Here is a 22,049-nt window from a genome sequence, read left to right as displayed (position 1 = left end):
GAAACATAGAGAGAGTAAATACGAAATCCAAATGTTCCATGATGGAACCCAAACGACACTTCAGTGTTTACTCGGTAGTGACTTCCTCACCCCGAAAAGCATCTGAATCGTGGTCGTCCACACACAAATACCTGTTTCCTTCTACAGGTCAGCAACAAAGTGAACTCCACTGGATTACTTCCAACTTCCATACATGGATTTCAGTGGCAGACACAGTTATTGTTTCTCATCCATCGATAGAGAAAACTAGCAGGCTGGTGTCTCTCTCCCTTCTCTCTCTCTCCTTCTTCTAACTTCTTCAACAACGTCATTACGTCCTTTATCTTCTATTGACGTAAGCACGCCCCACACACACAAACACACACACTCTCTATCTTAAAGGGACTTTCACTGAGTCTGTAACACTGTTAATTACACACTATTGATTAGACTAGGATAATTTGTCTTAATAATAAAGATTATTTACCAACAACTATGTTGAGTCAGTAGTAGTACTTTTTTTTATTTTGGATAAAAGATCAGTTAAACTATAATTCAGCAGGCTTCCTTGAATCAAGTCTACTTTCACAAAACAGGGAAAGTACAAACAGAAGTGTGCCACTTTGGGCACATCAAAACTGTAATAATCAACTCCTAAGCAATTCTTCCAGAACTAGTTAAGTTACTAAAAATGAAGCCATGCAAATATGAAACAACTATTATAATATGTATATATTAAAGTTGCTGATTCATATTTATTATGGTCTTCATTACCTGGTTGTCTTTTGTTCAGTTCACATTTCCAATGTATGATTGGTGCTTTTAAATTGAAGGGGAGTTGTAGTAAGTAGAATTGATGTAATATTCTTATATAATTTATGTCAATATCAATTGAAATATATTCCAAAACACTGGTCCAAATAATTGTTAGTTGTTATTTAGCTCTTTAATAACACAACAACATTAAAACTTTACTTTTTAAAGTACATTTCTTCTTACCAATTATCCTCCTCACTTGTTTGTTTCGATTTAATTATGTTGTTGTAGCCGAACGCAACGCGCTACTCAAGGAACACATGGAGGCAGAGAGTACTGAACTCAAAATCCTTTACTGATTCTACAAAGCTCGCGAAAAATCTCCCTACCCATGAGCCCCCGTGACCCGCGGGGCGGAAGTGACATCCGACTGTCCCCGGAGGGTCCACCCTGAGTGGGTAGTTCAAAACGTGCTACCGCGTGTCTGCCTGCGGCTCCTGATGGCGGTTCAAGTCCTGCGTGTGCAGGCCACCGCACCATCCCCCCCAGAAACGTCCATCGGGGGAGTGGAGCCCCCAGTCCGTGTGGCTTGCCTGGGTGGCCGGCCACGCCAGCGTGGTGCGCGTACACTCACTGGTTGCTCAATGTCCAAGTGCGCCGGTTTGAGGCGGTCCACTGTAAGAGTCTCTTCCCGGCCACTCACCTCCACGACACACGTGGATCTGTTGTGCTGGATCACCTTGAAGGGTCCTTCATACGGCCGCTGTAGAGGTGACCTGTGCATGCCCCGTGAATACAAACATACTCACAGTCTCGGAGGTCTTTAGGGGTGAAGGATGGCGTGGGACCATACCTGGAGATCGGGACCGGTGCCAGGGTCCCTAGCTTGTCCCGCAGCCTCGTTAGTACCGCTGCTGGAGTATCTTCCGAACCTCGGGCCTCCGGTACGAACTCACCCGGGGACTGTCAGGAGGGCGCCGTAGACCAATTCCGCCGAGAAGGTGCCCAGGTCCTCCTTGGGGGCTGTGCGGATGCCCAGTAGGACCCAGGGAAGCTCATCTGTCCAGCTGGGGCCCCTGAGGCGCGCCATCAAGGCCGACTTGAGATGCCTGTGGAATCGCTCTACCAAACCGTTGGACTGGGGATGGTACGCTGTGGTGTGATGCAGCTGGGTGCCCAGGAGCTGTGCCAGTGCTGTCCACAAACCAGACGTGAACTGCGCCCCTGTCTGAGGTGATGTCCGTTGGGAGGCTGAACCTGGCGATCCAGTTTGCAATGAGCGCCCTGGCACAGGACTCAGTGGATGTGTCTGCGAGCGGTACGGCTTCCAGCCATCTGGTGAACCTGTCTACCATGGTAAAGACATACCTAGCGCCCGGGAGACTGGCAGGGGGCCAATGATGTCCACGTGGATGTGTTGGAACCTCCTGTACATCGGCTGGAACTGCTGGAGGGGAGCCTTCACATGCCGCTGGACTTTGGCGGTCTGGCAGTGTACGCAGGTCCTGGCCCAGTATCCGACCTGTTTGCGCAAACCGTGCCAGACAAATTTGTCCGCCACCAGCTTGATGGACGCCCGAATGGACGGGTGGGCCAGGTCATGCAGCGTGTCGAACACCCGGTGCCTCCAGGCTGCTGGTACCACCGGTCGGGGGTTTGCCAGTAGACACGTCGCACAGGAGTCGATCCGCTGCCGGGCCGATGGGGACTGGACCCCCGAAACGGCGGTGCGGTAAGCCGGGATCTCGGTGTCCGACCGTTGTACTTCCGCCAGTGCTGCGTAGTCTATTCCCGAGGACAATATGCCCGCTGAGTGGCGGCAGGGGCGAGACAGTGTGTCGGCAATGACGTTGTTCTTCCCTGCAATGTGGTGGACGTCCATGGTGAATTCTGAAATAAAGGACAGGTGCCTCTGCTGCTGAGCCGACCATGGGTCCGATACCTTGGTCAGTGCGAAGGTGAGGGGCTTATGGTCCGTATACACTGAGAACTCCCTTCCCTTGAGGAAGTACTAGAAATGCCGGACATCCAGGGAGACCGCTAGCAACTCTCTGTCGAAAGCACTGTACGTCATCTCTGGTGGCCGTAGGTGCCGGCTGAAGAAAGCGAGTGGTTGCCACTGTCCCTCGACGAGCTGATCCAGGACTCCGCCGACTGCCGAGTCGGAAGCGTCGACTGTGAGTGCCGTGGGTACATCGACTCTCGGGTGCTCTAGGAGGGCCGCCTTTGCCAGCGCCTCCTTGGCCTGCTCAAGCGCCTCTGTGGACTCCGCGTCCCATGCCACCTCCTTGGCCTTGCCGGCCATCAGGCTGAACAAGGGTCTCATGATGTGTGCTGCCACCGGCACGAACCGATGATAAAAATTGACCATCTCTATGAACTCCTGCAGGCCCTTGACCATGCTGGGCCTGGGAAACTGGCGGATGGCCTGGACCTTGTCCGGTAGGGGAACTGCGCCATGTCGGTTGACTCTGTGGCCCAAGGTCGATCTCCGTCAGCCCGAACTGGCACTTTGCTGGATTGATTGCCAGTCCGTGGTTGCTCAGGCATTGGCAGAGCTGGCGCAAGTGTGCCACGTGCTCTTGGTGCGAACTGCTGGCCACCAGGATATCATCCAAGTAAATGAAAACGAAATCCAGGTTGTGTCCCACTGAGTCCATGAGCCTTTGGAAAGTTTGGGCTGCATGCTTGAGACCAAAAGGCATCCTCAGGAATTCCACCAAGCCGAACGGGGTGATGAGGGCTGTCTTGGGCACATCGTAGGGGTGCACTGGGATCTGATGGTATCCTCTGACCAGGTTGATTTTCGAGAAGATGGTCCTTCCGTGCAGGTTCGCTGTGAAATCCTGGATGTGGGGTACAGGGTATCTGTTGGCAGTTGTGGCATCATTGAGCCTTCTGTAGTCTCCGCAGGGCCTCCATCCTCCTGCGGACTTGGGCACCATGTGCAGCGGGGATGCCCACGGGCTGTCTGAGCGGTGTACGATTCCCATCTCTTCCATCTTACGGAACTCCTCCTTGGCGAGGTGGAGCTTGAGCATGCAGGGGCGGTCCTTGCGTGGGGATGTGGTGCTGCATGCCGTGCTTGGGGTCGGCCGTGGAGAACTGCAGGGTGACTATGGAGGGGAATTCCGCCAATACCCTCGTGAATTTGTTACCCGAGTGGGTCACGGAATCCAGGTGGAGGGCCAGTAGCTTGGCTTCTCCTAGCTGGAAAGTCTAGGACGTCTTGGCGTGGACCAAACTCCAGCCTTTTAGGTCGACCAGGAGGCAGTTGGCTTGTAGGAAATCTGCCCCTAGTAGTGGCTATGACACCACTGCCGACGTGAAAGTCAAGTGAAATGGCTGGACTCGAAACGCAGTGGGATAGTTCGCGAGCCGTACGTCCGAATACTGGTGCCATTTGCAGCGGTGAGTTCGGGCCCTGGGACCGTGTTATGAGTGTCCATGTTAGGGGGGGGGGGTGGGTGAAGTACGCTGACTTCGGCTCTGGTGTCTACCAGGAAGCACTGCCCGGAGTGTCGGTCCCAGAGGTACAGGAGGCTGTCTCGGTGGCCAGCCATCGTAGCCATTAGCGACAGCTGGCCCTGGCATTTCCCGGAAAAGCACATGGTGGACGGCAGCGGCGCGCGTCTGAACCCCATCTTTGGTGATAGAAACACCATTGTTCTGAACTTTTTGTCCTTTTCCCCCGTGGGTTTCGACGGCTTTGGTCGCGGGGCCTGGGCTTTGGGGCGCGTGCTTGTGGCTAGGCCGATGGAGGCTGCTCCACGTTGCTTACTCTGCCAAAGGACATCTGTTTTAGCCGCGACCCTGCGTAGGTCGCTGAAATCCTCACTCACGAGGAGTAGAAACAACTGCTCAAATAAAAGGCACGGCTCATGGCCGTCCATGAGCGCCAGCATATCATTCATGAACTCGGATGGCGTGCGGTTGCCCAGACCGTCCATGTGTAGGATCCACGCGGCTCATTCGCGGCGGGAGAGTCCGAAGGTATGGGTCAGGAGCGCCTTAAGCTTAGTGTACCTGTCCTCTGTTGGTGGCTGGTGTAGGAAGTCCATGATCCCGCCTGCCGTGTCCTGGTCGAGCGTGCTGTGCCAGTCACTCGAACTCATGGCTGGTCGCTGAGTCGCCAGCTCCAGATGCTGTCCGGAAGGTCGGGGTCACCAATGTAGCCACACACAAGGCGCTACTCAAGGAACACACGGAGGCAAACAGTGCTGAACTCAACATCCTTTACTGATTCTACAAAGCGGGCAAAGAAATCTCCCGACGCCCCATGGGCCCCTGTGACCCGCCGGGCGGACCAGACGTCCGACTGTCCCCGGAGGGTCCGTCCCGAGCGGGTAGTTCAAAACGCGCTAGCGCCTGTCTGGCCGCGGTTCGAGTCCCGCGTGTGCGGCCCGCCGCATGTGACATTTTAAGGCTTCCATTAAATTTTCACTCACAAAGAGAAGCCTGTTCATGATCTATCTTCCACCTTGTCTATTCCATTCCATTCTTGCTTCATTGCTGACGATAAGCGCAAGCTTGCAAGCTCATGCACCAAACCACTGCTGATTTGACTACTCCACTATCACAGTTAATGTCCTTGAGCCTACTACTGAAAGGGCATTGGTGGACGGATACGAGTTTAATAAGCATTCATTTAGCTACGTATTTGGATGTAAAAGGCATTGCTAAAAAAAAGAACCAGCATTTAAGCAACCACGCCCACGTTGTTCCTGTGTAATTTATTTCAGTTGCTGCCGCCGATTGCTTTGTTATTTCACGTTTGCTCTTTGGAAATTTCACTTGGCTTGTGTCGCGTTGCCACCTAGTGGTGTTAGATCTGTCCTTGAGCTAGTGAACGAGCACACAGTGAGTGAATGGCCACAGATCTGTACACTCACAACAAACCGCTCTGCGCCGCAGAGCGACTAAGATTATGATAGCGGGACCTAGAGTGGAAAAAAATTCGCTCATGGCATTTTGAAGAGAAAAGTGATTCATTAATACAACAGCTTTACGGAAGTAGCGTAAATGAACATACACAGCGACAGGTCTACTTTTAAATTGTCAAGTGGAAACAAATTTGTTTCTTCCCCATTCTGGTAACTACTTGTGGCTTAATGATAGCTGTTTTTTTCACACTTACGGGTTCCTTTCTAATTGCGAGGCTAATTCCTATTATGCTTGCTCCTGAGAACCTTTATAGTTTGTTTTACCTTGTCCCTGATAGTTACCAACATCTCACAGCTGGGAGGTTCTGAGTAGGTTTGGCTACAGGCGCCAGTGGCTCCGGTTGGCATTGGCTATTTGCATGTGATTGACAGGAGGACTCAAGCGACGACTGGTGAATGGACATAAGCAAGATACACCTTGTGCGAGAAGAAATCGTGAAGTTTCATTATTTTGACATAATTCATCCACAGAAAGCAAACCGTAAAGTTAAATTAGCGGTAGTTTTCGATACTAATCAATATTGCAATCACGGCGCGTCTGGATTAGTTTGTCAGGAAGCGTGTGCGCGCAGGTTTATTCAATTTCCTTTAAATAGTGCCTCGGACACCTGAATGTTTCTTAAATTGGAGAAGAATTTCACATTGTGTTACAACGATTACTTGTATGAACCGATGGTAGCTACTGAACAAGGTTTTTATTTAAGGATTATTGTTTACAATTGCAGTATTTTAGAATGTAGCTTTTTCGAAGTCTCAAGTTGTGTCTTCAAATAGTTCTGATAGAATCATAATGTTATCGTTAAATTATATAGCCACCTGCTCTAAAACAAGGAGTGAAAATTAAATTTTCTTTTTCAAAAATTATGTTAGCCACAGGTCACTTAGAATAGCTGGCGTCTAAGGGTTGTGGAGTTAACAGGCCAGTCTATTAACAATGAAGTTCAACAAATCGATTTTATTTGAAACCTTATGACGTATTATGAGCTAAAATCCATGTACTCCAGCTGTGCGTTGTAAATATAGATCTTCAATACAAGATATACTGGTCACTGATCTCACTCACCAGTTGATTACTATTTTCGTATTCACTAAATATGTTTTAGTGTGTTGCCTGTTAATCAATTCCAATGTGAACCCATGCTGACGATTATTTTTCCTACAGTAATGCTTAAGTATAAAGTACAGATTTTGTAACAGAGGCAGTGTGGCTTTTTGGTGGTTTGACAAGGTAAATTTGGAAAGGAAAAGTGAAACAGCAGTCTGGTTACAATTATAAAACGTATATATTTGAAAATGACGTAAGATGTAATCATTACGTTTTAAAATGCTGTAATTATTTTGCTTGGAAATGTATTCTATATAGTAAAGACTAATTCATTCACACCGAATATCAACGGTATGTACCAAAAGAACCTTCACCTTCCTGATATTTCAATGTGTACGTATTGGCCTTGTTTCCCTCTATTCCTTTTTTTTTGTCCTTGCATTTTTTGGAACAAAAAGACGAGTTTAAGAGGAAGTCGTGCTTTAATTTCCAAGTAGTGAGTTCCTTAACAGTTTACAATCTGTAACACCTATCTGCTTATTCTAACCAACTTTCCAAATGCATCCTGTCATTTAAGTGCTTTCGGTTCAATATTTGTGAAGTATTGCGTGAATAGAATATTAAAATTGATACTTCTTTTTCCTGAAGTACTAATTAGCTGATCAGCATAATTTTTCCCCTGGAGAGATTTTAATGCTCTTTGTGCTTCCTTTTTGTAAATATTTTTCACTAGATCTGTAATAATGTATGGGGCACAGATGCTTGAAGTGACCACTTGTAACCAAGGAAGGACAATATTAAATGCTCGCAGTATTTCTCTGACTACCCAAAGAAAATCTTTGCAAGAGGAAAACGTACTTGATAGACAAACTCAGAAGAAAATGGTATGAGAGGAAAAGTTTGTCAAGAATCCTTAATGTATTGGTTTCAGGTTTGCACACAGTTTGAACTACATTACTGTGTAACAAAAGGTGGAGAACAAAGAATATGGGTTGATTACCCATCTTTTTTTTTGTTTCTTTTTCTCTCTAGCCTTTACAAGGTTGTCTTTCCAACGTTTGTGTGCATTATTCTGCCATTTGAGTGATTATTAGGATTTTGATGGAAACATTGATAAGTCTATGATGGAAACCATGAAGCACCTTCATTAATGGATTTGGGAGAAATGACCCAAAAGGAGTGCAGTTAATATGTGTGTGTGTGTGCGTGTGTATAATCTCATATGGAGGGGAACAGTGATTGGGTTGGAGGAAGGGTGATAATTCTTTACATATACTTCCTATCATATTTCATTGCAAGATGGGGGGGGGGGGGGGGGGGAGGTTGGGAAGGATAGGAACCCAGGCAGTCACAGGGAGAATGCAAAAACTAAGATAACTGCTCTTCTGCAGCTTTCCAAATACATCTCCAGCTCCCCTTTGAATGCTAGGGTTGCATTACCTTCACCATTCACATTATTTTGGTGTCCTTGTGAATTATTTCCACCAATCCCCTGCCCCACTCTCACTCCCTAAACCTTTCTGCATCTTTATGGAAGTGAGCTTTTTGAGAAATGAATAGAAATGTTGGGTGAAAACACTGCATTATAGATGTTCTGTCCCTTCCATCAGCAGCTGTACACAGGTGTATGCATATTATTTTTAGAGGTTTATGATGTGCAGATGTTTTAATTCTGCATAGGAAGCTGTGCCAGTTTTTCTCATCACATGAATATTTGGCTCCTTCACCTTTACAAAGGTGACTACCTAATATAGAAAATTAAATTTAAACAGCCCTTTATAAAGATTGCCTAATATTAATGTCCTTTCTTAAATAGATGAAATGTCTTTACAAGTGATATGAAGAACTTTGGCTCCTCAGCCCATTTCATTTTAAATTTCACATAAATCACAATTTCTGGTCGTACCACATGGTATCATACACTCCTCTCCCTTAATATGCTTCACTTTGAACTCTGAAATTCTGTTGTGTTGACCATGAAAAATTGTTTGTCAACAGTTTGATACTTCTGGCCATCCATGATTTGTATACACATGTACAAAATATTCTTGAATCCTAAGCTACATCTCTCAAGTAAGTAGACCTACATGTTTAGCATCCAAACAGAATGAAGTGATCATAGAACATTACAGCACAGTACATTACAGGTCCTTTGGCCCACAATGTTGTGCCAACATTTTATCCTGCTCTAAGATCTACCTAACACTTCCCTCCACATAGCCCTCCAAGCAAGTTACCTGCGGATTAGCATGAGTAGCCCACTCGAGACCTCGAGTTCTGTACAGATCGTTGTTCTGTAAGAGGTTTATTGGTGGCAGTCCTGATGTCAGGAAATTAAAATTCCAGAACCTGTGATGGCTGGGAGACAAACCCGGGTCAACTGCCTGGGAAGCAGCTATGCTCACCACTATACCACCAGTGCTAAAATTAAATTGCATAGCTAAATAGTCTAGTGTTCTGTATGCAAGTTGTTTGCTTAGTTATCATAAATGCACCCCCTAATTCTCCAAATATAAATGTATGTGAGGAACCTACTAATTCCTAACTTGTATTTCTGAATATGTTTTCTTAGTTAAGATTGCAGTTTTGTTTTGGGGTTGCTTTACCATTTTATGGGAGAATGGAACCACACATAGTTCATGCACATAGAGGTGTGAACGTTAACATTTGAACTGTGAATTATCTTTTATTGTAGATGTATTGTTGAATATCTTTTTGACTTTGGGTGTTTCACCACTTCTTTTAAACTGTTACAGAAGAAAACAGAACGGCAACTGAGATGTTTAGCGTTTCAGAACCCTGGTCCTTTGCTGGCTGAGTTCAACCCTGAGACTAGATTACAGACAAAGGAGATTCACAGGATGAAGCTAAGGCAGCTTGTCTTTGAAAACAAGTAAAGTAACTTGTAATGTGACCTTCATAAACTTTTTAGCCTTCAGTTTTCATCTAGCATCTATCTCTCTTCCCAGTCTTTATTATGTTTTGAAACTTGTCAGGTTGACATTCATTATTTCTAATTGTCAGAGACCAGATCAAACCCAGTTAATCGTCTTGCAGTAATATTGTTTCATAACTTGAGAAACATCATTTCACATAGGGAACATATCATAGCAAATTGAGAGCAACATTTTTTTTGCAAGTCTGGAAACAAATTGCATTTTACCTCTTGTGGCTGGTAGAAAACAACAAAAAAATAATAGACCTGAAATTACTGGAAAAGTAAGGATATATTCATGGACCCATTTTTTAAAAAAAAAACAGCAATCTGCTTAATAAATATGTGCAGTGAATTCTGACTTATGACAAATTAAACTATTTTCACCCTTCGGCCATTAAGCTTGCCAAAATCAAGAAAACTGGCAATAAGCCATGAACCTCTCCAGTTGTGTCCATGGAGGTGCAGTATTTATTTTGAATAAATAGCATTGTTGCTACTCAGCACTGATAATTTGTGCTGTAACCATTTTTGATCAGGTGGCCATTCAGCCCATTGTGCATACCAATTCTGTACCAGAGCAACGTATGAGTTCTACATCCTTGCCCCTGACCTCCCCCCCCCCCCCCCCCCCCCCCCCCGGTTTTTTTTTGTAGCCCTGCAAATTTTTCCTCACCATATTTATCCATTTCCCTCTTAAGGACCACAGTGGAACCTGTCTCCACCAAATCTGCAAGAAGTGCATTCCCAAAATCCAACCACTTAGTGCATATGTTGAAAATTGGGACTTTCCTGCTTTTATACTCTAGGCATCAATTGATAAAGCCCAGAATTTTGTATGCCATAATGACTGCTTTATGAACTTGTCCTGCAGCTTTCACTGATCTGAGCACCCATAGCACCATTTTCCTCTGTTTCTGCACCCCTTTTAGAACAGCAACTTTTATTCTATATTGCTTCTCCAGCATTCTTCCTACCAAAATGCATCACCTTGCCTTTCTCTGCATTAAACTGCATCTGTCATATGTCTCCCTTTTCTACCAGTTGCAATTCAACTTTTCCTTTTTTTTCCAGTTCACACTTCTACCAACTTTTGTATCATTCACAAATTTAGAAATTGTGGCTTGCACTCCCAAGTTTAGGTAATTAATATAGAATTTATGTTTTAAAAAATATTTTGTCCCTAATGCCATTCCCTGCGAAATGCCACTGTTCTCCTTCCTCCAGTCTGTTATTTCATTCATTCTATAGTCCTGACTTGTTACTCAACTTTGGAGACTTAGAAAGGGCTTTGTAAGTGGAGACCCACTTGTCACAACAAATAAGTTTGTCATGAAAACATTTTTATTTGATTTTTTTTTCTTTTTCATCATTTTGGCTAATTATTCTTTCCTCTTTTATTTTTCATTCTAACTTTGCCTCGCTCTATTTATCTTTAAAAGTCACCCTTAAGTAGGGTCAAGGAGATGGCATATTAGAATGCCAGATCTCCTGTTGACATTTATCAATTTGCATATCCAGCACTCTATGGCACAAAAATAGTATAGGGTGAAGGAGACTATCTAATTTTGAGCTTCCTTAGAATTACTCACTGCAGCAATCTTTGGGACAAAATGAATGATTATAACATTTGCTTGGGACAGATTATGTTTGCTTTTAGACTACTATTTGGACTAATTTTAAAATACATTCTTAAATATTTTTCTCTGAAATAGTGCTGTTGGGCAGAGAAAATATGACGGCAATGGCAGACTGCTGCTTAATGGCATAGACTTATGTGACTGCCTGGATGAAAGCTGCCCGGGCTGTTTCTATCCTTGCTCCAAATGCAGCTCTTGGAAATGTGGTTCTACATGTCGTTGCAACCGGAAATGGATCTATGATGGAATTGAAACTGAAGGAACTGACGTGGTGCAAAAGTTCCCTAATTTGGACTCTAATTGAATTTGTACTGGTGTGAATGTACAATTTTTTTTCTACTAGGTGAAGCATTTGTTTTTTTTGGTGATGTGCATAGGATTTACTGTTATATTTATCTCACACAAGTAAGAATATGAATGTTATTTACCTTTTGCATCCTGATAAATATTATTGACATGGTTATTTCTGCTTTTCTTAGAATTATGGATTGGTGTATATAGTGACTATTTAATTTTACTGAGAAGTCTAATAAATAAAGAATGATTTGCAAACAACTGTTACTTGTATCATTTTAATTAAGCATAAAGGTGACCTAAAATAATAACCTAGCACATTGTGTAATGCAATGAAGCTTTAACATGTTTTTGTTTTTTGATTTTCACTTTTATTGTACAGAGGGATTGAGGGGGGTTTGGGTGGTGAGGAAAAAGGAATTGGAACATTTTCAAATCTATTCGAACTCTGAGATGTTGCAATAAACAGTTGATTGCGTTGTTACGGAACAAGTAACCTTCCTGTTTCTTACACAGAGAATGTATGCAGTGCTTCCAAAAGCAGAGAAAAGTGACACCAAATAAAATGGTTACTTTCAATTTTCATGCAGATTAAGTAAATAGTGGAAATTAATAATTTAACTATTCCTTAACCATATTTGATGAGGAAGTTGATTATAATTCATGAAGGGTTATGTTCTAAGATCCTGGGAATAGTTCTTTCAAAAAAAATTATAACATTATCTTCAAACACAAGGATAAAATTACACCATCTTGGCTCTGAAATGTTCATCATTCAGTTTGAGTGTGGTAGTTCCGTGTCTCAACACCATATATCCATATTTGATCTATAACTATTGACACCATTCAGTATGGATTAATTTTAAATTGACCCAGCAGCCATAGCCTTTTGGTGAAAAATGCTTCCTGAATTTATCCCTGAATAGAGCCCTGGAGATACAGGACAGAAACAGGCCCTTGGCACATTCAGTCTGTGTCATTTATTATTATACTAATCCTACCCTATCCCATTTTTATTCTTCCCACATTTCCATCAACTCCACCACCCTACCCAGATTCTATCACTTACCTACGCATTAAGGTCAATTCACAGTCTATTAACCTACCGACCTGCACGTCTTTGTGATGTGGAAGGAAACCTGGGTACTCTGGAAATCCCCCTGGTCACAGGGAGAACATGTAAATTCCACACAATGCCAAGAGGTCACAATCAAACCTGGATCACTGGAGCTATATGGCAGTGGTAATGCCACCATTTTTGTCCCTTTATTTTAAATTCCTAAAGGGTTTTCATTCTCTATTTATCTCAACAAATCATTTGATATTTAAACAGTTCAATTGTTTGAAGAGTAGCGTAACTGAATGCAAGCCCCATTTCTCAATTTTGCCCTACATCTTAGTATCTTGTATAACTTCAATAGTGAGTCATTGCTTCTTAAAGCTAGGGTCAATTCATATCCGTTTGATCATGGTTTCTTTGGTGGATTCTCTGAACTTGCTATCCAGCTGCAATTCATAACAACTGACAAACTAATAAGTGTCCAAAAACTGTGAACTCTTAATTTTTGCCAGTTGTACAGGTTAGATTACATAGTTTTTAAAATGTATAAATATAAATGATGTCATTTATGGATATAAGTAATGCTGCTACCAGTTGCAACGATGGTGCTGCTGCTGCACAGTTCCAGCAACCAGGGATTGAACCTGACCTTCAGTGCTGACTGCGTGGAGCCTACATGTCACTATGCAAGTTCCCCTGGGTGCTCCAATTTCCTGCGACATCTCAGACATGCTGGTAGATTCCGTAACTTGCCTCTAATGTAGGTGAGTGGTACACGAATCAGGGATCAGGGGTTGGGGGGGGGGGGGGGGGGGGGGGGGAGTAGGAGAGAGTTGATAGGTGTGTGTGAAAGGTTGTGGGGGAAATAAGTAGGGGAATGGGACTGATACTATTGCTGTAAGAGCCAACCTAGACTGGATGGGCCAGATGCAACCAAGAAAATATGAAATACAAGAAATTTCATATAAACTGCCATGCCTTACCTTTTTATGCTCCTGAGACCTCTGGCTTTGTTAAGGACTTGACTTGATGGCACAGAGAAGGGGAAGGCGGGGAAATCAAGGTCTACGATAGGATGCAAGGCAGAGGGGATTAAATGAAGAAAAAAGGCTAATGATGCAAGGCAAAATAGTGATAAAGGAAGAGACTTGCAATGGGTAAAGAGGGAGCTGTAAATGGTGACAGCAGCACCTGCTGTCTGGAAAAAAAGGTGCAAGTGGTGGTAATGGTCTGAAACTGTTGACCATTCCAGATCTCAACAGAGCTCAATGATTTCAAATCATAATGACAATTCCTGTTATTTCAGATAACAGGTACCACTGATGCTTCTGTTGTCGCTATAACTTCCCAAGACCCAACATTTGCCATTTTTCACCCACTTTTGCCATGCACTGTCATCCCTTTTGTTAATCACTCCTCCCTTTCAACTCACCACCACACTTTTTTGTCCTTTTCATCTCTTCTCTCTGCTAGAAAAATAAATCTTTGTCATATTTGCCAGATATGTTGAGAGATTATCCACCTAAAACATTCTCTGTTTCTCTCTTCATAGCTGCCTTGGCTGCTGTGTATTTCCTTCATTTTCTGTTTAATTGGCCTAAAAGTGAGAGTTGGAAACCAAATTAAGCCCAGCCCAAATGGACAAGCTGAAGGCAAAGACTGCAAACTATAAATATTCTTTTCAGAGCTGGTTTATTGGGCATCTGGCATGTTCATATTCACCTCTTTTATTCAGCTCTTGATTTATGAATTCCAGAAAGCATTAATCAAATTGGAAATGGTTGCCTTGAGAATGAATTCATAGAATGTATTTGGGATAGTTTCTCTAAGCAATACATTATGGAGCCAGACAAGGAACAGACTATTTTGGAGCAGGTAATGTGCAACGAGTCAGATTTAGCAAAGGATCTCAGTGTAAAGGAACCCCAAAGGAATACTGATCACAACAATCACAGCATGATGGAATTTAGTATTCAAGTTGAGAATGTAAAACCTAGGTCTGAAACAACTGAGTTAAACTTAAATAAGGGGAATTGCAAAAGAATGTGGATAGAGTTGGCTAAAGTAGATTGGGTAAATAGATTAGCAGGTAAGTCAATAGACAAGCAGTGGCAGAGATTTCAGGAGATACTTCATTTACTCCTAGCAAAAATGAGGAAGAAAGATTCGAAGGGTGGGGGGGGGGGGGGGGCGCGAAGAACCAACCATGACTTTCAGAGGAAGTCAAGAGGGTATTAAGTTGAAGGAGAAAACATAAGATGACAAAAGTTAGTGGTAGATCTGAATATTGGGATAAATTCAGAATCCAACAAAGGAAGACTAAAATCAAGAAAGAGAAAATAAACTGAGGCCAAATTAGCAAAATATATAAAAACTGACAATATGAGCTTCTTTAAATACATAAGTAAAGAGAGAGAGTCAAAATGAACATTAGCTCCTTGGAGAATGGGGCTGGGGAAATGGTTATAGGAAATAAGGAGCTGATGGAGGAATTAAAAGTGTGCCCTGCATCAGTCTTTACAGAAGAGGATACAAAAAACATCGCATTAATGTAAAAACAAATGGGAGAGGAATTAAGTTTGTCACCATCAGAAGAGAATAAGTATTAGGCAAATTAATAGGATGAAAGGCTAATAAGTCCCCAGGATTTGATGGTTTGCACCCTGGAATCCTAAAAGAAGTGACTACAGACATAATGGATGCATTGCTTATAATCTTCCTAAAACCCTTAGATTCTGGATAAGTATACGAAGAAGGCACGCCAGCAGCTCTACTTCGTTAGGAGTTTGAGGAGATTTGGTGTGTCACCAAAGACTCTTGCAAGTTTCTATTTGCAAGGTGGAGAGCATTCTGACTGGCTGCACCACAGCCTGGTAAGGAGGTTCCAACGCACAGGAACGCAAGAGGCTGCAGAGGATTGTAGACTCAGCCAGCTCCATCATGCACACAACCCTTCCCATCATCGAGGACACCTTCAAGTGGCGGTCCTTCAAGAAGGCAGCATCCACCATTAAGGACCCTCACCATCCAGGACATGCCCCCTTCTCATTACTACCATCAAGGAGGAGGCACAGGAGCCTGAAGATCCACACTCAGTGATACAGGAACAGCCTTTTCTCCCCCGCCATCAGATTTCTTAATGTTCCATGAACCCATGAACATTACTGCATTGTTCCTATTTTATGCAGTTTATTTATTTTGTAATTTATAGTAATCTTATGTCTTTGCGCTGTACTGCTGCCACAAACAACAATATTCACATCATATAAGTCAGTGATAATAAACTTGATTCTGATTACTAGAGGATTGAAAAAATGCCATTGTATTGAAAATGTTGAGAGGCTAAAAGATGGTAACTATAGTCTGGTTAGCTACATGTCTACTATTGGAAAAATGTTGGAATCAGTTATTAGCAAGGTAACAGCAGAACATTTGGAAAGTCGTAAGCTGATCAAACAGAGATAGCATAGCTTCATGAAGGGTGAATCATGCCCGACAAATTTATTAGAGTCCCTTTAGGAATTGTCAGCCAGAGTGCATTGAGTACAGTATTGCAGAGTACAGCATTTGGATTTTCATAAGGTGTTCAACAACATGCTACACAAAAAGTTACTTTGCAAGATAACAGCCCATGATGTGGATAGGGAGGATTGGCTTGCTCATAGGAATAAGGGGGTCATTTTCACATTGGCAATCTGTAACCAAAGAATCAGTACAAGGAACATAATCATTTACTATATTAATGATTTACAGGAAGGAAGAAAATGTACTGTAGCCAAGTTTGCAAATGATGCAAAAGTAAGTGGATAGGAAAACTATGAGGATGATACCAACAATTTACAGAGAGATATTGATAGGTGAGTGGGCAAAACCTTGGCAGAGTATAATGTGGGAAAATCTGAAATTGTTCACTTTGGAAGAACGATAAGATTATTATTTGAATGGAGAAAGATTGAAGAAACCTTTAACACAAAGGGACTCTTATACACAAATGATTCTCATACATGAAATGCAGGAAGTTGGCTCACAGCTGCAGCAGGGTAATTGGGAAGGCTAACAGAATCCTGGCCTTTATTTAAAAGTAGTTACATAAAAGTTGGGAAAACTACTCTCAAAACTAAATCTGTCACATATAGAGTACTGTGAACAGCTTTGGTCCCCTTAGTTAAGGAAAAAAAAAGATATTATTATTGGAGACAGTTTACAGAAGGTGTACTAGGAAGGAGGGATTGTATAATGAATGGGCTGGGTCTATAGTCACTGGAGCTTAGAAGAATGAGAGGCACTTTTATTGAAGCATAAATGGTTCTAGGGGCTGGATAAATGCTGGGAGAATGCAGCACATCCGTACAGCTGCCTCACAGTGTCAGACATCCCGATTAATCCCTGACCTCTGCTGTGTGGCGTTTGCATTCTCTCCCTCTGTGACTTCGTGGGTTTCCCCAGGGGGTCCCGGTTTCCTCCCACATCCCCAAAGGAAAGTTGGGTCAACTACGACCTTGCCGACCGGCCGAGGAGGATCCAGGGCTGACCGGCCAACGCCTCTTCCTCTTGGGTCTTGTGATCCAACAGCACAGACGGTACCGAGAGGGGACATCCTGACCTGATCCATGTCGTTAGATTGTGCTCCTATGTTTCCCACAGAGGACATACACGCCCATCTTTGAATATTTTAAAGCAGAGACGGAAAGATTCCGTTAAGCCAAGGTTATCGCGGCGCACAGGGTTTACTCCCCAATCAGATCAGCCGTGATCTTCCGCGACTGCAACAGCCGGCGTGCGAGGTCGAGCGGCCTTCACCTCAGCAACGGCTCCGCCCAGCTTCGCTCTCCGTGCGGAGCTGAGCCTCGTCGGCCGCCGTCGGATAAGTGATCAGCTGATCGCCGGCGCGGCGGCGGGGAAGGAGTGGGCCGCTGGTGACGAGGTGCGGGCCCGGAGCGTCGGCCGCCACCGGGCCGCGGGATGGCAGCGATTGTCAAAGAGACCCAGAGGTGGGGTGGTTTCGGCACCATTGCGCCCTGCTCTTTGCACGTCCAGCGACTCTTCCTCGCCTCGTTATTCGGTAGCCGCGGTTTGCCTTGACGTCGTCGTTCCTCAGGCGGGTGGGCAGGGACAGAGGCAGTGATGGAGGCGTGTCGGTGGGAGCTAGCGGGTTCTGCTGGAAGGTGTATGGAATTGAAAGGTCTGCTTGCATGATAAGGTTGCACTCATTTTGTTTTGCTTGCGGCAGGTTGGAAGAGTTGAACTGAGATGTGGAGTAGTGGCAGGGCCTGAAATGGATGTTTTTCTTCTATATTTTGTTAGAGGGAATAGAGGGAATGACTATGGCCATGAGACTAAAAGAGGGGGAGATGGGTGGAAGGGTCAGAATAAGTGGTGGAGAAGTGGTTAAGTAGTGTTGATGTACGTATGAAAGATTAGTCCTAGACCTAGGGCTCTCCATTGCCTCTTTGCAACTGGATCCTTGACTTCCTGACCAACAGACTGCAGTCAGTAAAGATGGGTGACAACATCTCCTCTGTGATTACCTTCAACAGTGGTGCCTCGCAAGGCTGTGTCCTCAATCCCTTATTTTACTCCCTATACACTCACGACTGTGTGGCCAAAATCCACTCTAACTCAATTATAAGTTTGCAGGTGACAGCACCATAGTGGGGCTGGATCTCACAGGACAGGATGTAGTGCAGGAAGGGAGATAGCATCTACTGGCAGGGTGCCAAGAGAACAATGTTTCCCTCAATGTCAGCAAAACGAAGGAGCTGGTAGTTGACTTCAGGAAGCGGGATGGAGCATATACCCCTGTCTGTATAAATGGTGCTGAGGTGGAGATGGTTGAGAGCTTCAAATTCCTAGGTGTAATTATTACCAACAATTTGTCCTGGTCCAGCCATGTGCACATTATGGCCAAAAGGCACACCAATGTCTCTACCTTCTCTGAAGGCTAAAGAAATTTGGCATGTCTGTAATGATTTTTACTGATTTCTATAGATGCCCTGTAGAAAGCATCCTATCAGAATGCATTACAGTTGGTATGGCAACTGCTCTGCCCAAGACTGCAAGAAATTGCAGGGACTTGTGAATGGAGCCCAATATACCATGCAAACCAATCTCCCCTTCTTCGACTCCATCTACACTTCCAGCTGCCTTAGGAAATCAGCTAACATAATCAAGGACCCATCCCACCTGGACATTCTCTCCTCTCCCCTCTCCTGTCAGGCAGAAGATATAAAAGCTTGAGAGCACGTACCACCAGGCTCGAGGACAACTTTTATCCCACTGTTATCAGACTTTTGAACGGACCTCTCATATGCTAAAAGATGAACTCTTGATCTCCCAATCTACCTTGTCATAGCCCTTGCACTTTATTTGTCGACCTGCACTGCACTGTCTCTAACTGCAATGCTATATTCTGCATTCTGTTTTCTTTTTACTACTGCAAAGTAGTTGTGTCCAGCATGATCTGTTTGGTTGGCATGCAAAACAAAAACTTGTCACGTGTAACAAGATACAGTGAAAATAATAATAAACCAAACCAACCAATAACCAGGTCTGAGCCAACTTACTGGGGAGAAGAAGGGAGCTGAAGATGGTCTGGAAGGAGTCCAAATATAAAGGTGTAGGTGCTGAAAGGGAAGATGTTGCTGGAAATACTCTGACTAGATTCGAACTGCTGATGGTAGTGCCAAGCAAGGGTTATTGCATTGACCTTGGCAGCGAAAGGCAAATGATGTAGGAAGATGGTGTGACTGATATTTAATTTTTGGATGTGAAGGGAATGGAGGGATGTGGAGTTGGTGCATAGAAGTGATGCTGAGATAAAAGATAAGTTGTGATCTTATTGAATGGCAGAGTCGACACGAGGGATTGACTGGCCTGCTACTTCAATTTCTCATGTTCTTTATGACTGTCTGTAAGGCTACTGAGAATAATGTTGAATTTATGTATCATGATTATTGAGATTGAGTTGGTGCTGTATGCAAACTAATAATTGTCAAGCAATAGACAAAAGATTAAGAATTTGTAAAAATGTTGGCCACCAATGTTATATTAAATGTAAATCAGTATATTTGTATCATAATGGAATTGATGATAATTCACCACATTAAATTTAATAGGATACAAAGATATCATTTATTGTGTGTTAGAAAGAGACCATGATAGTTACTTTCTAATATGGGAACATTTTGTATGCTATCCAATTTGAATCTCTGATCTTGCACATATTTAACAAGAAAATCTAAACTTTGTCTCTTGAGTCTGAAGTGGAATGTCATAGTTTGCAAACATATTTAATAATAAATTATATCAAATTTCTTGCAAGAGTTGAACACGAGGACTTTTTAAGAATTCATTTTTTACATAAAGATCAGAAAACTAAGACATTTTTAATTAATGGATCTCAAGTTGGACTGAATTTTCTTGAAGCTTCCAGTTTTAAGAGGAATTATGTCCATTACTGTTGATATCTAAAGAAAATAACTAACATTTTTATGACCAACTCCCCACCCCTCCCCAATATCCCACAGGATATACCAGGTGCTTCACAGTTAATTTTAGTTTGAATTTTACATTTTGAATTTTAGTTACAAATGTGATGATTCCATGGTTGAAATTGAACATAGGATGGTCTAGTTGCAGTAAATGAATACCAAACACTGGTGTTGGTTAAAGGAAACCAGGGAGAATTCCTTCTCATTCCTTGCACCTTGCCATTCCTAAAGATTCTTTTGCACCAATCCAAGCAGACCGTTGGGACTTAATTTCAGTGGTTTGACAAAAGATGGAATGTTTAGAAATGTACCTATGATAATTATTCTTTTAAGATGGAACTAAAATTTGGACCTGGATTTTATACTCAAATCTGTTGTACCAAAATTAAAAAAAATTAAAATAAATTACTCACCTAACTCATTTTCTCTTTTAACAGTATAAAGCAAGCAGTAGTGTTGATAAATGGGCTGGATACTGGTAAATTTCCACGACTACTGTCTCGCATTCTTCAGAAGCTTCACTTGAAGGTACGTGATGGAAACCATAGGAGTCATGTTTATCTTCCATATGACAACAGGTTATTTACACGAGACACTAAGTTGTATTGCAGTCACATATAGAGTGTGATGTCTTGAGAATTACTGAATCTCTTTACAACTTACTTTTCGGTGCTGCCCAGTTAAATATGAACATTTTATGTTGATCTTGGAACAATGGATATTTTTAATAAATCCTGATTTATTAGAGAGACAGCTAGTAGAGCCATGGCCTCTCAGTGCCAGAGACCTGAGTTCAATCCTGGCTTCTAGTTCTGTCTGCGTGTAGGTTGCACATTCTCCCTCTGACCATGTGGATTTTCTCCCATGTCTCAAAGACGTACAGGTTCTTAGGTTAATTGGCCGCAATACATTGTCCCTATTCTGTAGGTGAGTGGTGGAATTTGGGAAGAGTTAACGAGAATGTGGAGAGAATAAAGAAAAGTGATTAATATAGAATTAATGTAAATGGGTGGTTGATGGTTAGCATGGATTCATTGGGCCGAAGGGCCTATTTCTGCGCTGTCCCACTCTATGACTGTGACTTTATGAATATGGAACAGATTGATCCTTTGTCTTCATTGCTAGTGTGGGATCATGGCTTAAAAGAAAAACTAAAGTAATGGTCTTCTCCCATTGATAATGAATTTAAAAACTAGTCAAAACAAATTTGTACATATCTGTTTAAAAAGAAAAGCGAGCTTGCGTTTTTCTGTATTTATCTGTAAATAATGAATATAAATGGAATATGCTGGAAAGAAACCATTTTTAATATTTCAGGCCAATGACCTTTCATTGGAACAAGAACATGTAAGAAAATAGGAGCAGGAATAGACTATCTGGCCCCTTTCATTCAATATAATCATGGCCATCTACCCCATGTATCATCTCACCTTCTGTGTCAATTTCCCAGTGCCCTTAATTCCCTGATCTTTCAAAATGTATCTGCCTCCACTTTAAATACTTCTAATAACCTAGCCTTCACAATCCTCTGGGTTAACAAATTTCAGAGATTCACTACTCTCAGCAGGAGGAAATTTCTATGGCATGTTGGTTTTAAATGACAAGTCCCATATCTTATAACTATGCCCCCCCATTTGAGATGCTCCCATGAGTTAAAACATCTCAACATCTATCCTGTTCTGTCTCCTTAGTATTTTATGTTTCAATAAAAGCACCACTCATTCTGCTAAACTCCAAAGAATACTGACTCAAACCTGTTTAGTCTCTTAACAGGATAACCCTCATATCCCAGGAATAGGCCAGGTGAATCTCTCTAGTCTGCGTCCAATGCTACTCCATGCTACTGGGAACAAAGCTATGTATGGTATTCCAGGTGTGGCCTCACCAATATCCTGTACAATTGTAAC

The 22,049-nt window shown here is 43.0% G+C and overlaps 2 protein-coding genes across 5 annotated transcripts in view; both read left to right on the top strand.

Annotated features, from left to right (window-relative positions):
- The first annotated feature begins 5,712 nt into the window (after positions 1–5,712).
- On the top strand, positions 5,713–11,830 carry LOC127572818 (ARL14 effector protein-like). 4 transcript variants are annotated; one of them, XM_052020467.1, is made up of 4 exons: positions 5,713–5,828; positions 7,457–7,607; positions 9,480–9,616; positions 11,374–11,830. In XM_052020467.1, the coding sequence occupies exons 2-4, from the start codon at positions 7,467–7,469 to the stop codon at positions 11,600–11,602; spliced, it is 507 nt and encodes a 168-aa protein (XP_051876427.1). In that variant the 5' UTR covers positions 5,713–5,828; positions 7,457–7,466; the 3' UTR covers positions 11,603–11,830. The 4 variants fall into 4 exon arrangements, with proteins under 4 accessions (XP_051876427.1, XP_051876429.1, XP_051876426.1 ...); XM_052020469.1 differs by lacking the exon at positions 5,713–5,828 and adding an exon at positions 6,091–6,369 and having other exon boundaries at positions 9,483–9,616; XM_052020466.1 differs by lacking the exon at positions 5,713–5,828 and adding an exon at positions 6,091–6,369.
- Positions 11,831–16,137: 4,307 nt separating this feature from the next.
- commd10 (COMM domain containing 10) overlaps positions 16,138–22,049 on the top strand; it is a 64,307-nt gene continuing 58,395 nt past the window's right edge. Inside the window, 2 exon segments of the mRNA XM_052020465.1 lie at positions 16,138–17,643; positions 20,580–20,670. Of these exon segments, the coding sequence (XP_051876425.1) occupies positions 17,615–17,643; positions 20,580–20,670 (120 nt within the window). The 5' untranslated portion in view covers positions 16,138–17,614.

Source organism: Pristis pectinata, chromosome 7, assembly GCF_009764475.1.
Source record: "Pristis pectinata isolate sPriPec2 chromosome 7, sPriPec2.1.pri, whole genome shotgun sequence".
Lineage (NCBI taxonomy): Eukaryota > Metazoa > Chordata > Chondrichthyes > Rhinopristiformes > Pristidae > Pristis > Pristis pectinata.
The sequence above is the reverse complement of the archived record's forward strand: the minus strand, read 5'-3'. Positions and strand labels throughout refer to the sequence as shown.